We start from the raw sequence: 16308 nt of genomic DNA on the forward strand, positions 1-16308 counted from the left end.
AGGACTTGTGCAGAATGCAATCTAACTCGCTAGGAGCAAGCATGGAGAAGCTTCAGTTTGCCCTGTTTGGCTCAGAAAAATACAAAAACAATAGATTTTTTGGGGGTCAGAGGTGGCTCTCTTAGCTCACCAGGATTTAACCTCTTCTGGTGCCTCTCTGGCTATCAGGCAACTTTCTGCACTGACAACTTTCATAGTGACCATGGAGAAGCAAAGTCTGTAGCCCACTTCCCTCTGGATCATAAGAATGGCTTACAAATTACTTTATTTTAATGTATGCAAACATGTCAACATATTTGAAAGTGTGACTGTGAAAACCTCCACGTGTGAAGAATCAGAATAATTAAATACATGTAGGAATTCCGTCTGTGGCCTTCCACATATTGCTGTGAGTCCAGGATGCTGAGTTAAAATGTAAGGGTTAGCAGGAACTAGGTCTTCTCTCTGAACAACTGCTTTAAACTACTTCTCCTTTGTAAGTCTCTAAAATGAATGAAATGGAAAACCTCAACAACTGTATTTAGGGGCTTATTCATTAAACCTCAATTTTTTCTGATCGAAAGGGTATTTATTATACCCTGAATCTTCTAAAAATCCAAAAATACTCCATCTCAAACCTGTAGAAGTCATGCAGAAGTCAATGACTAATGTCCCTTTTACAATTTGAAGATGTTTCTTGGAATCGTGATCCGCGCTGGTTTTCCAAAAAAAAAGTCAAGGTTATCGAATTCGAAAAAGTCACATGATTCGTTTTGTCCCACAATTTTGACGAGACTTTTCCCACACCAACTTTTTCGGTCTGATTTTTTGATACAGTAGGTACATTCGTGGATGGGAGTTAGGTTCTTTGTTTTAATAAAAAAAATAGTAAATAACCCACTAAATGTATAATAAATATTTGCCATTGTTGATAAAATAATAACTGGGCACATTTTTTTAATTCTATGTTGAATGTGTAGGTTCAACCAATTGATACATCAATTATATCAGTGCTGAAAGTTAAACATGACATCTACTACTCAGTAGTTTCTACAAGCCCCCTTGTTCACGTCAAACAGCCGTCAGTTCAACTTTTTCAAAAGCCCGTCACAGTGCTCCTTCCCTGTCCTCCTAATCCCGAGAAAAAGAAACAAGGGGAAGAAGCAGACAACAAAAGGGCATCCACCGCCACAGCTCCAAGAGCTCCAGGAGCCAACCAACTTAGGTAAGAATAGTTTTTTCCATAAATAGGGGGAGTCAGATGACAGTTTTCTTGTGCACATTGGGAGGTTTAATTTAAGCCCGTAGCCATAAAAATAAAATATTCCCTATAAAGTGTGCATTTCTCTGTTAATGTTCAACCACCTTATGACAACATCATCTTGTTTTGTCTTTTCTGGAACAGAAGAAATAGCATATGACCAATTCCAAAAATGACCAGTACCAATTACAAAAATGGCTGCTCTTCAGTGTCCACTGTATATGTGCCCAGACCATACTATCAGTGTGAACAGCTTGGAATAATGATGTAAAAGGATGGGGTGGAACAGTTTGGATTTTGCAAAATATAAAAAATAGGCAATGGTAGTCAGACAAGTGTCAGATGTATACCCCTTATACAAGGTGCCAAGATATAGTGAATAAAGTAACCCCTATTGTAAAATATAAGGATATTATAAGTTACGGTGGAGTTCCTCAAAGGCCAAGTGTTTTTATACAGGTCATGGAACTCCGAGGTGACTTCTAATAACTTCATATTTTGCAACAGGGGGTATTTTATTTATTATAATACACAAGTGTCAGTTAGTCATGTGACAGAAATGACATCATTAAGTTCCGATTATAATCAATGACATCACTAAGCACCATTTATAAGGATATCATTTACAGTATATTCATGGCTCTTGTGTATTATATATTAATAATTCAATACAGACCCACAACACACTTAAAGGACCAGTAACATCAAAAATGAAATTGTTTTAAAGTCATAAAAATATAATACAGTGTTGCCCTGCACTAATAAAACTGCTGTGTTTGCTTCAGAAACACTACTATTGTTTATATAAAAAGGCTCAGGTTACACAGCAGATAGCAGATTAGCTCTGTAAAACATAATGTTATCTGTTATCCACTAATTATCCTGTGCCATATAGACTTTTTTCAATTTCCGTCATTGCTACTCAGCAGCTTGTTTATATGAACTATAGTAGTGTTTCTGAAGCAAACACAGCAGTTTTACCAGGGCAGGTGTTCCTTTAAGTTCTGCTAACATTTTCCTTCTTTACATTTTTTAAGAAAAGACTTTACACTTAATTGGACTAATCCCTCACACTATTCCTATGACATGTTGTTATTTGCAAAAATCTGCCATATTTTCTTCCATATGATTAACGCTGAATAGGTGTCGTATTTACCGAAAAAGCAATTATCTAGAAAAAATAAAACCTATTTATGGAGTGTCTATTTTTTTTTTGTGCTCTACCTGAGATAAATGTGCGCACAGAACTTTCACTGTATGTATGTATAAATACTATATATATATATATATATATACATATATATATATATATATATACATATATATATATATATATATATATATATATATATATATACATACACATATAAGCAAGTTGAAGCTGCCATATTATTGACCTAAAGGTGCTCTGAATAGAAACTAGAGCAATTAAACCGTGAGGGGGCTTAGCTAAATTAAATGATGATTATTAGGGATGGGCGGATATGCGCCGTTTAGCTTCGCTGAAAAATTCGCGAAATTCACGAAACAGCGAAAAATTTGCAAAACGGCACCGGCATCTCATTTTTGACGCCAGCGTCCGGCATCTCGTTTTTTACAACATCACCGTGAATTCATGCCTGCTGAATAAATTCGCCCATCACTAATGATTATGAATAAAAATGTATGAAATTATATGAGCACAGCAATACCTCTCCCCTGACCTAGGCCACAGGCAGTGCTCAAATAGAAACCCTGCCCATTGTCTGGAATAGAATGCTTGTCCATTCTAGGCTTTAAAAATAGGGCCTCTTGTGTAAGTAAGTATTATATATTAGACAGCTGTTTGAAAGCAAATATCTAATTGACTGCTATGGGTTACTGAACATGGGAGAACATTGCATATGAAAATATTTTATCACAAACCAATCTTATTTTAGGGCTGTTAGTGCCCCAATGAGGAAGCTTGGAGAAAACCCAAATGAATCATTGAAATTACTGGCATACAAAGAAGATCAATGGGTCATTTTGGAGGATGTTGTGGTGAAGAACGTGCAGAATGGAATTGTATCATTTGAAATGGATGAGCACGTTACAAGGTATAAAGTTTTTTTGATTGTACAAGTGTGTGTCCCAAGTTCCAGGTGCACAGTGATGTCACTAGTGACAGTATGAGAGGTACAGGTATAGGATCCCTTATCCGGAAACCCGATATCCAGAAAGCTCCGAATTACGGAATGGCTGTCACCCATAGACTCCATTTTATCCAAATAATCCAAATTTTTAAAAATGAATTCCTTTTTCTCTGTAATAATAAAACAGTAGTTTGTACTTGATCCCAACTAAGATATAATTAATCCTTATTGGAAGCAAAACCAGCCTGTTGGGTTTATGTAATCTTTAAATGAATTTGTAGTAGACTTAAGGCATTAAGACCCAAATTACGGAAAGATCTGTTATCTGGAAAACCCCAGGTCCCCAGCATTCTGGATAACAGGTCCCATACCTGTACTATATTTGTATGTGCTACTATAGACATATGCGGAATTTTATATATGTATGGGCATATTTGTAGTCTGGAAGTGACAACTGTTGTATAAACTGTGCAAGAAAATTATTGTTGCTATGACCTATTGTAGCTAAAATGTAACTGTAAATGTAAAATGGAACTTTTTTGCATATCGTATGTAGTTATATACAGTGTCCTAAAATTGTTTCCAGCTGGAACTATTGTGTTACCAGTGTTTGAATGGGTTTTTAGGGCCCACAAGAGAACCTGACTCCCTAGGCCCACTCTCAAAGCAATAGATGGAGGGGCAAATTCACTAACAATCGTAGCTTCGCCGCACTTCGCCACACTTCGCCAGGCGTAGTTTCGCCAGCGCTTCGCAAATTCACTAAAATCCGAAGTTGCGCACAGGGGTAGCGTAAGGTTGCGAAGTTGCGCTAGCGTTGATTCGCTAAGTAAAGCGAAGTTACGCTAGCGAAGGCTAATTTGCATAGGGCGCCAAATTCAATGGAGGAATACGTATCAGCACTACAAATGCCTAGAAAACCTTCAATTCATCAAATAAAAATTTTATTTTGCCCTACACATGTGCCCACTGTCTAGGTAAGTTGCCATGAGTCAGGAAATGTAGGGGGGAAGGAGGGGAGCCCCAAAAAAATTTTTTATCTTTTTCAGCCTATCACCCATCATGTAGAAAACACGCCAGCGTTTTTTGGGACTTAGAAAAAATTTTGCCTTTTTTTGAAACAATCCCTATCTACTCTATTGCGCTTCGCCAGGTCTGAGGTGGCGAAGGAAGTCTAGCGTAAAAGGTAGCGTTCAGTACACTGCGCGCGTTAGTGAATTTGCGTAGTTACGTCGCTAGCAAAAATTCGCCAGACGTAAGGGTGCGAAGTAACACTAGCGAATCTACGCCAGCGTTCGTTAGTGAATTTGTGCAGTAACGAAAATGCCAAACGCTAGCGAATTAACGCTAGCGTTCGGCGCTTAGTGAATTTGCCCCATAGAGTGTGCCAACTAGTTTAGGTTTTTTTTTATAGGCCCACATTGGTGATAGGGATGAGCTGATGGGAATTTTCCAAGGCTAGTGTCCATTAGGAGATACTCATGTATACAGTATATATAGTATGTTTAAAGGGATACATTCATGGGAAAACAAGTTTTTCTTTCAATACATATCAGTTAATAGAGCTGCTCCAGCAGAATTCTGCACTGAAATCTGTTTTTCAAAAGAGCAAACTGATTTTTTAATATTCAATTTTAAAATCTGACATGGTGGTAGACATATTGTCAGTTTCCCAAGAGCCCCAGACACGTAACTTGTGCTCTGAAAAACTTCAGTCACTCTTTACTGCTGTACTGCAAGTTTGAGTGATATAACTCCCTCACTTCCCCTCCAACAGCCTAACAACAGAACAATGGGAAGGTAACCAGAAAACAGCTCTCTGACACAAGATAACAGCTCCCTTGTAGATCTAAGAACAGCACTCGATAGTAAAAATTCAGGTCCCACTGCAACACCTTCAGTTACATTCAGTAGGAGAAACAATAGCCTGCCAGAAAGCAGTTCCATAGCGCAGCACTGGCTCTTTCTAAAAGCACATGACCAGGCAAAATGACCTGAGATGGCTGCCTACACACCAATATTACAATTAAAAAAAACAAAAACACTTAGGGGGTTATTAGACCAAAGTCCAAATTTATCTCAATATTTTCTGGAAAAAAACTCAGCACGGGTTTTTTCAGCTTATTTATTATAAATCATGACAGAATCCCTTTAAATCACATCTAAAGTATCATATAATTGACAATCATCTTGAAATTCAAATACTATGCTTGGTGTTGTTTTTTCATTAAAAAATATTGTTGTTGTGATTGAAGGTTCCCCTCATGGTTAGTGAGGAAATAACTCACCTATATCTTATTTCAAACTCTGCAAATGTTCATATATTTGTGGGATGATAGTATTTGGAGACCAGCAAATTTGGGCTTCTCACAGAAAATAATTAAGGTTGGGGTAATAAATTTTTAATTTAGGTGACATCACGGTCCAGTGGACCCTTTTAATACTGAAGAAAATCACCCTGTTTTTATGAAGCAGCACCCCAACATATTATTATGCACCTGCCATTGTGTGGCTGTCAAACAATTAAGCTGGCCATACTGTAGATGTTGAGATTTTTAAAAGATCCAATCATCATTGTGAGACCACGATTATCTCGGAACGATCGTACGATCATACAAATTGTCCATCAACTAAAAAAACCAATTTGCCAGGAAAACAAAGGGGAGCTGCCTGCTTGGCCCAGCAAACATAGATAGATTGCACTGGGACCGACAAAGATTTTTTAACCTGGCCGATCAATTTCCTAAAAGATGTCGGCTGAAAAATCGTAAGATGTTTGATCGTTCAAATCCCTCTAACCACACGATAATTTCGAAAGGATTGGTTGGACGCTAAGATCAGTCGTTCAGCATGAGAAATCGTTGCGTCTATGGCCACACTAACCAATAGCTCATTTTGTTTATCTATTTTAACAATGCCAATATTGTTTACTTTTTGTCTGCATTCCAGCTTTATTGTGATTCGTCTTTCTTCAGCAATGGACAATGGCCACTTGATGAGCTTCATTCACAGTTTAGAAGTAGCCACACATAGTTCTATGGTGAATGTGATCTTGTACAGAAAGAAAGACAACCTTCAAACGGCAATTGTTAAAGTGGTGCCTTCAAAAGAACTTACATGGGAAGTTGCTAACTTGCGTGAAGCAGGTTACTCTGGACCTCCTGAACCTTCTGAGCAAATACAGCTCCGAGAAGGAGAACAAATCCATTTCCGCTTTTGTGGCAATATAACAGCTTCAGGTAACTCTCATGTCCTTTTCAAGAACTAGAGAAGAGGGTTTTCAGCATAAAGATGATTTGTAATTCTCTACAAAAAGCACATAGGTAACCACCCGAGAAAGAAAAACAAAAGGAACAAAGGTATAGTGGCATCTAATGGCATCTCAAAAGTTGTTTCATATCTCATATACCCACTGCTGGCCATTAAACTAGATTATACAGATGTTTGGCTTGCAGATTGAAAATTTTTTAAAAATACTTTAAACCACATTTCACAGTAAGAATATAATGCATCTGAAAATTGCAAAAATTCTAAATTTAAAGGAACAGTAACACCAAAAAATTAATGAGTTTTGAAAGTAATTAAAATACAGGTATAATGTGCTGTTTCCCTGCACTGATAAAGCTGGGTGTTTGCTCCAGAAAGACTATTGCGGTTTATACCAGATGCAGAATTCCATTGTATTCAACTACAGAGCTTATCAGTTATTTGCTAAGTAGGAAACTTCAAAGGAGGCTGGCACAAGCCTGGAACCCATGAAGTAGTAAAACTGGAGTCAGATAGCAAAATGTTAAAAAAGCTTACATTTTATTGTTTCCAAAAATGAAGAACCAAGGCCTGATGCGTTTCGTGTCTACCAGGGACACTTAGTCATAGGCTGCTCCCCTTGCTGAAGGTCTGGGGCGTGTGCACCCGGGCCCACCGTGTACAGCAGTAAGCTCTTTCGACACGTTCACACAACATATACTCGTTACATATTTGTAATATTTGCTAAGTAGCCTGTGCCTTTTCTAATTTTTTAGATTGAATGTCTGCCCCCATGGCTACACAATAGCCTATTTACATAAACTATAGTTGTCTTTCTATAGCAAGCACATACCTTTTACCAAGGCATAGCAACATTACATGAGATTATAATCACTTTAAAATGCTTTTAATTTTTTGGTGCTACTGTTCCTTTAATGGCACATGGGGCTTTTAGATCTCCCCATTATCCGCCAGTGCAAAAGGACAACCACTATGGGTCACTTCCCATTGTATTCAATCAGAATAAATTTCCCTATAGCTCATTGGGGATGGATATAAAAAGGTGGATTTTTTTTCTTAAAAGGGAAACAAACCCCTTCTAATAAAAATCAATACCCCTACCCTAAATAGCCCCTGCTCACCCCAGCCTAGATGTTAACTCCTGTAATTGCCCCTAATTCTTTATTTACCCTTCACTGCAGAGTCAGCGCAGCAGAGCTCACTGGCGCCATTTTCCAGCTCTTCTGGCTTCTTCGAGTCTTCTTCCTTCCCTTCGGCAATCTCTGTCACTTTCGGCGCATGCACAGTAATCAGGAAGTGGAAAACTGCTCCAACTGTGCATGTGCCGATACGTCTCTCACTTCCCAAGAAGACCGAAGAACAAAGATGGTGCCCGTTAGCTCCACTGCGCTGACTCTGCAAGGAGAGTTAAGTAAAGAATTAGGTGCAATTAGTTAACACCAAGGCTGGAGGGGAGCAGGGAGGGGGGGTATGTACGGTAGAGGGTAGCAATTTTTAATAGCAGGGGGTTTAGTTCTCCTTTAATTCATACCATTTCATTCCAAATAAAGCATTTGACAGTGATTTAGACAAGTTAAAATTTCAAAAACACATAACTAGTGATGGGCGAATTTGACCAATTTCGCTTCCCCAAAAATTCGTAAAATGGTGAAAATTCGCAAAATGCATTGAAGTCTGTGGGTAACAAAACTTTTTGATGTGCAACAAATTATTTTTCATGTGTGACAATTTTTTCACACACACAATTGGGCGTAATTTTTCCACAAAATATGGCAAATGATTTCAATCATCACTACTTAAACACATTTAAAAGAAAAGAAATGTTCTATAGCTTACAGTGGTTATGCAAGCAGTTACAGCAGTTGCAGCCCGAGTTTTTCCAACAATGGCGCTGTTATTTCTTTCTCTATGAAATATATGTTCCCTGTTTATGGCTCAGCATCAGGATTCATGTGCAAGAACTTTCAAAGCAGGCTTGTTAGTCAGTCGATGGGGAATTTAAGCTTACAGAGCAACATGAAAACGATGTTACACTTGTACAGGGAGAAGAACATGTAGACAAATAGAATTCACACATAGGTACCTATCTTGAGCGTTCAGAATACTGAACATCATCATGTGATTTGCTGTTACACCATTCTCAGCGCACCATATAAATGAAATTGATCACTGGAATATGTCAATATATACAGCGTCAATCAAATACTAGTGCTGTTAAACACTGGGTGCAATTTTAACACTGTGCACAGCTGCAGTGTGTTTAGCTCTTTAAAGCAGTGGAAGAACTATAATAGCCACAACGACCGGTCCAAATAAACACAAATACACTAGTGACCATTTGACCATTTGGCACTTTCAATTTGCCCATATTTTTTTATCCATACCTTGTACATACTATTAAATAATCTCATGTTCATCTCATATGTATGGCCAACTGAAGCTTTGAGTATAATCACATTTATTATACATCCAGTAATGAATATATATGTGTATATACAGTACATAAAGAGCTTTTTATAAATGTGCATCTGACAATTATTTTAGATTAGAAGCTTCTTTAACATTTATATTTTAAGTACATGTTTTCTGTATAGAGTGTTGGTTTTCCCTTTTTTATGGGTTTCAGATTACAGATGGGATACAATATGTAAAATACAAAAATAGGGAACTAATGTATAAAGTACATTGGGTACATTAAAGGAGCTTTACACTGTATATGGTGGGCCAGAGTACACCCCAGACCTTCAGCAGAGGGAGCAGATACCAGGAAACATCAGAAGAGGCTGGAACAAGCCTGGACCACACCAAGTAGAAGAGCGAAGTCAGATGGTAACAGTTAAAAACGTACATTTTATTTTCCATAATTAAGAACTAAGGCCTGACGCGTTTCGTGTCTACCAAGGACACTTGGTAGACATGAAACGCCTATGACTAAGTGTCCTTGGTAGACACAAAACGAATCAGGCCTAGCTTCTTTATTATGGAAAATAAAACGTAAGTTTTTAACTATGAATGCACCGAATCCACTATTTTGAATTCGAACGAACCCCCAAATCCTTCCTGAAAGATTCGGCCGAGTAGCGAACCAAATCTGAATCCTAATTTGCATATGCAAATTAGGGGTGGGAAAGGGAAAACCTTTTTTACTTCCTTGTTTTGTGACAAAAAGTCATGCGATTTCCCTCCCTTCCCCGAATCTGCATATGCAAATTAGGATTCGGATTGGCCAGGCAGAAAAGGCCGAATCCTGGTCAAATACTGGATTCGTTGCATCCCTATTTTTAACCTTTACAATCTGACTTCGGCTCTTCTTATTAGGTGTGGTCCAGGCTTGTGTCAGCCTCTTCTGATGTTTCCTGAATACAATATGTATATAGTTATGGGACCTGTTATACAGAATGCTCTGGACCTGGGGCTTTCAGGATTATGAATCTTTCCATAATTTGGATCTTCATACCTTAAGATGAAAAAAAAACAGTTAATTATTAAATAAACCCAAAAGGGTGGTTTTGCATCCAATAAGGATTAATTATATCTTAGTTTGGATCAAGTACAAGGTACTGTTTTATTATTACAGAGAAAAAAGAAATCATTTTAAAAATGTGGATTATTTGGATAAATTGGAGTCTATAGAAAGCCTTTTCATAATTCAGAGCTTTCTGGATAACAGGCTTCCGGATAATGGATCACATATCTGTACTTTCAAACATGTCTACTCAGCACAATATATTATTTCACTCTTTTTATTAGTTGGAAAGGACTTTGGAAAAACCTTTAAACTCACATTTCATGCTCAAAGAAAACAAAGACTATCCCTCCGTCTCAGTGTGGTGGATGAGTTTGGAAATTATAGTTGCCCACACTATAAAGGCACGGTAGCAGTGTATAAGCTGAGCAAAGAAGACATTGAGGAATGCTACAAGAGCGGCCAGTCAACTGATACCTATTTACAACAACGGAACCCAGTTTGCAAACTAGCAGTAACCCTACCAAAGGCAAGTCTTTGCTTATTGATTACTGGTGACTTCTAATTAGTTCAGGGCCTAAGAAGCAGCAATGTTACTTGGGAAATATTTACAAAGCGGTGTAAAAAGTTGTACAGAAACACATTTCTCTGCTTATTTACACCAAAACAGGAAGCTCATCACTAGTACAAACACCTCAGCTTCTGATTTTACACCTTATTTGGTGTTAAATTAAATTTGAAAAAATATGCCTATATTATTTTTTTCAACTGGGGTGCATTAGTATTCCTTTGATGGCAAATAATTCCATGGAATGCAGTGCACAGAGTTTGGTGGCGTCTTTGCCTTTTAATGGGCCTGATATAACACATGTAACCCTTTCTTGGTCCAGAATCCTAGCTTAGGTTTGCAAAACATCAATTACACTGGACTCCTTTTCTCAATTGGACCTTTGCTATGTGGAGAAAAGTGAGTGGTGTTGGGTAAGGATACCCTTCAAGTATACCCTTCAACAGGCAATCAAATTTTATTTAGAATATGCCAATGGGCTTTTTCTAACAAGCACTTGAGGTATATAGATGACCGTTATATTCAGGTACTATGCAATGTGACACAACAGTGGAGACAGTCTGGCAGGTTGTTAGATGCACCTTTTAGGACTACCAAATAGTGGTCCAGATCAATTTGTAATTGTGTATATTATTTAGATTAAATTTTGGATGCGTCTTGGAAGATTATTTACTAATGACCCATGATTGAGTCCAATTAATCCATAACCATCAATACATATTAACAAAACTAGCAAGCCATAACAAATAGGATTCCTTCATTATGGTTCAATTCATTTTACTGATATTCCAATAAAGAAAAAATATTGATATTGATTGAATATACTTTTTATCATTGCTCATTGCCTTCTATGCAATATGACTTCCCAAACCAGTCATTATTTTATCTTGAAGGTTTGGACTATGAAGATCATCCAAACTGATTAAGAGGAAACTTTCTGGACTGCCAGTTCGAATTTTTATAAATCAGTGTCTTATTAACACCATGATAATAAAGCTGATTGTTTATCTTCAACTCAATTATAATTAGTGCATTCATGGCTGTTTTTTTTTATTATTATTAAAATGTTTATGCTCTTGGAGGAGTTAAGTAGAACCATGGTGGGGGAGGGGCAGAAGACTATAGGACCCTGAATTGCTTCAACTACAAAAGCTACAGAATCAACGATTTTCACTTAATTTCATATTTATCTTCATTGGCTTTGCTAAAGCTCTAACATCTGTTTTAAATAAATATTTCTGTGTTTGAATGAATTGTTGCATTTTTAACAGATGGAAAAAAATGTGAGTCGTCCTTCAAGTACAAAAATAATGACAAGCGATCCTGCAGGTTAGTTTCCCTAAATAACAATGAATATATAAACATAAATGGTTTGGGTTCAATGGATAAAACATCCTCCAAAGTATAAAAATGATGGACACATTATTTCTCAGTATTTGGAGCAAGGGACAGTGTTGAGTTGGTTGCCCTGTCTTCTCTGTTCTCTTTGTACTATTCAGTTGGGCGTCATTGGGTGTACTTAAAGGGGGAACTATCGCAAAAATGTAAATTTTATGTAAGCCTCATCTTACTGAAATAAGACACTTTTTAAATACAATCAATTAAAAAGAGGGAGAGAAATTAAAAATCCATATTTTATTGGTTACATTTCATAGAACTGGCCAACGTTTCAGTCTCTTTTTTTTAAGACCTTTCTTAGACTATTCACTATTTTACAGGCATTAGTATTTAAATATGTGTAATATTGTACTTTTTCTACTTAATTTGACTTTAGTTTTTGATCATGCTAGATATTGTGTGGGACAGTCTGCTTCAATGGTTGGCGCAAGAACTGTCAGAAGAAGATGCGTCGCACCTGGTTCTGTCACTTCCAATTCGCCGCAGTACCGTTCAGCTTGTAAAGCTAAAAAGTCCAGACAATCTGACTGAGCAAATATATGAGCTCCTGAGCTTTTGGAAGAAGAGCCTCCCGACATCAGCCGACAAGATAAGGCTTTTAGCCCGTCATTTGAGAAAAAGTGGCCGAAGTGATCTGCTGGAACCTCTTAAGATTAACTGGGAGAATAAGATGTCTCTTCAAACATAAGTCTACAATGTTTTATTCTCTCGAAAACAAATTACAAAAAAAAGACAAAAATTATTTGGATACAGAGAATTAGGTCTTAATAAAAAAACTAGAAATCACAGATTTGATATAAGTACACTTGTGTATAGTTGTGATAACCGTAGTACTGAAGGTTTAACCAAATGCTTTATTGGATTCTGATCATTGTATTAGCCATTTCTTAAACAAACGTATGGTTTTGCTTTTCATAAAGTAATATCTTTTAGAAATATTTAAATTAACCTTATGTTTTCATTTCTCCTTTGATCTCATCAAAATTGAATTTAGGATTTGCCAGCCATCAGTGTAGTACAAACCAGAAAATATGCAGATACAGTTACTGTTCGAATCATTCTTTAAAATGCTGACAGCCCCAATTTATGTTCCTGAGCACGTTTTAGATTTCACTCCTACACCTCCAACCTACACACACACAGGAGCACCCAGTGGGGGGGATGTCCAACTAAAGATTACACACTGATAGTGATGGACGAATTTATTCACAAGGAGCGAATTCGGGGCCAATTTCCGTGTTTCGCCGTCGGCGAATAAATTAGCAAAATTGCCGCTGCAGACAATATTGACGCCGGCGACAATTCTGACACTGGCAACAATTAAAAGCACTCCCATTGACTTTAATGCGCAACAAATTGTTGCCGGCATCGGAATTGTCATTGGCGCAGATTTTGACGCCCGTGAATTGACGCCGGCATCGCAAATTTTTCGGGTTTCATGAATTTTTTGCCGCAGTGAAATGTGAATAATTCGCCCATCACTACACACTGATATTAGATCACATTAATATTTTGGCATAAAGTCCTGCTTTATTCTTGAGTCATTTCTCATATTGAGTGATGAGCGAATTTATTCAACAGCCATGTATTTGCAAAGAAATTCCGCAATTTGCCATGTGCAAATTTTTTTCACGAAACTGTGTGGAAAATCAGCCAAGAAAAAATGGCTATTGACTTTAATGCATTTGGACAAATCACCATAAGAAAAAACGCCCATTGACTTTAATGCATTTAGAGTGAGAAAAATTGTCGTTCTCATAAAAATGTTCACGTGTAAAAACACCCATTGGCTTCAATGCGAATTTTCCCCAGTTTCGCAAATTATTCAGCAAAGCCAAACGTGACAGATTCCCTCATCACTACTCATATTCTGTCTACACTAGATTTTAGAAATGTGCAATCTTGGAGACTTTGTTGATATTTCTTAGGTTCTTCTTTTATAAGTATGCATACATTTTGATATGTGTAGATAGGAGAGGTCACTATAAACATAAGAACCACCCCAGTTTCACAGCACCAATGCAAAGCTAAGGAATAGCAAGTTACTGTAAATAAGTTTTTTTATTATTTTGTTGTATCTGTAGAATTGTTACTGAGGATTAATTTATTGCCTCAAGAGTTTCAGCTACTTTGAAATCTTTTCTGCCTTTCATTTGAATGAGCTTTACAGTGAATACATTTAATGATTGTACTGTATCCCTACTGGCCACCAGATGGTGCAAAAAGACTATGAAATATCTTGAGAAACTACAGCAGTCCTTTCAGAACCTAACTCTGTTTATTATAAAATACATTTTGTATTTTTAATACTCACCTGTTTTAGATAACTAGATACTTGCAAAAAGGTTTACTTTTCAAAAAGGTTTATTCTGTGAATAACAACAGAACAGACATCGGTAATGGAAACCCTACAGGATTTTGAACCAATTTAAAATATGATAATACTTCAGTTAGGAAAACCAAACGATACTAGACCATTTCCTATTGTTCCCACCATGCCAAGCAGGTTATTTTTAGTGGTGTACAGAAGCTCCAGTGAATGAGAGGGTGCACTACATATGGTCCAACCACTACTTAACAGGGCAGAGTGCATGCCATCTATGGATGCATTGCCTTGAGCCTCTGGCACATGCCCATGCCTACGTTGGAAGGATACACCTAAATTTTCACTTTTATACACAGGAAATTGTGTGATTGCAACCTGGTGGTATGGACGCCTTTTTTCATGAAACAGTGAGCCCAGCATTTCATAACACAATGACACCAGCATTTCATGACAGACGGGCCCTAGCATTTAATTGCACACTGGCCCAACACTAAATGACACAGTGACCCCAGCATTTCATGACACAGTGACCCCAGAATTTCATGAAACAGTGACCCCAGCATTTCATGACACAGTGGCTCCAGCAGGTTATTTTTAGTGGTGTACAGAAGCTCCAGTCAATGAGAGGGTGCACAACTTATGGTGCAACCACTACTTGAGCATCTGGCAGGTGCTAAAGCCTAAGTTGGAAGGATAAACCTACATTTTCACTTTTATACACAGGAAATTGTGTGATTGCAACCTGGTGAGATGGACCCAAATTTTCATGAAACAGTGAGCCCAGCATTTCATGACACAATGACACCAGCATTTCATGACAGGCGGGCCGCAGCATTTAATTACACAATGGCCCCAGCATTTAATTACACAGTGGCCCCAGCACTAAATGACACAGTGACCCCAGCATTTCATGACACAGTGACCCCAGCATTTCATGACATAGTGACCCCAGCATTTCATGATACAGTGGCCCAGCATTTCATGACACAGTGGCCCAGGACTAAATGACACAGTGACCCCAGCATTTCATGACACAGTGACCCCAGCATTTCATGACACAGTGACCCCAGCATTTCATGACATAGTGACCCCAGCATTTCATGACACAGTGGCCCAGCATTTCATGACACAGTGGCCCAGCACTAAATGACACAGTGACCCCAGCATTTCATGACACAGTGACCCCAGCATTTCATGACACAGTGACCCCAGCATTTCATGCCATAGTGACGCCAGCACTTCATGACACAGTAGCCCAATTTTCAACAATGATTCTAGGATGAACAGATGGAGTAGACTTTTTTTTTTACAATCGCCATAGATGGTGTAGTAATCGACGCTAGAAGGCAAAATTAAATCTCATCCATCTAAGCATTATGCTCCAGAAAATATTTAAATTTAAAAAAAATAAGTCAAAAGGATTGTAGATTGATTCAGACTCGTGTGATGCTTAGTTATTCATAAGTTTACATCTTCTAGTATTTTAATGAAATGATTTATTTTCTGATAGAGAGAGGGCATTTGATCAGACAAAGCAACACTAGTCCTCACACTATAGACAGGCAAACTGATTTTAATGAATGCAATAACTTCCTGAAAATCATGTCTGTATTATGTACATGCAAATTGGTTTTATTGTATTTATGTCTGAGACTGTATATACAATTGTCACATTTCTTTTTCCATTACATTTTAAAATAAGTAGAAGATTATCCTATCTTCTATCTGCCACAACAAATATATACAGTATAGTATATTATATTATATATTATAATTATATATAGTTTTGAAAGAGGGGACTAACATATTCAAGGAGAAGGAAGGACTCTTATATATGTTAGCCATTATATCCAGAGTAACATAATGCCCCAGTGCTGTTCTGTGCTCCTTAGTTTGCCTGCAATACCGTAAAGTATTACAGAATATATA

The 16308-nt window shown here is 37.5% G+C and overlaps 1 protein-coding gene across 1 annotated transcript in view; it reads left to right on the forward strand.

Annotated features, from left to right (window-relative positions):
- LOC108698061 (death domain-containing protein 1) overlaps positions 1-13285 on the forward strand; it is a 36671-nt gene extending 23386 nt beyond the window's left edge. Inside the window, exons 5-10 of the mRNA XM_018229021.2 lie at positions 960-1204; positions 3160-3318; positions 6304-6593; positions 10372-10616; positions 11927-11984; positions 12446-13285. Coding sequence (XP_018084510.1) covers positions 960-1204; positions 3160-3318; positions 6304-6593; positions 10372-10616; positions 11927-11984; positions 12446-12741 — 1293 coding nt within the window. The 3' untranslated portion in view covers positions 12742-13285. The remainder of the gene's footprint in view (positions 1-959; positions 1205-3159; positions 3319-6303; positions 6594-10371; positions 10617-11926; positions 11985-12445) is intronic.
- Positions 13286-16308: the final 3023 nt, after the last annotated feature.

This window comes from Xenopus laevis, chromosome 1L, assembly GCF_017654675.1.
Source record: "Xenopus laevis strain J_2021 chromosome 1L, Xenopus_laevis_v10.1, whole genome shotgun sequence".
In the NCBI taxonomy this organism is placed as follows: domain Eukaryota; kingdom Metazoa; phylum Chordata; class Amphibia; order Anura; family Pipidae; genus Xenopus; species Xenopus laevis.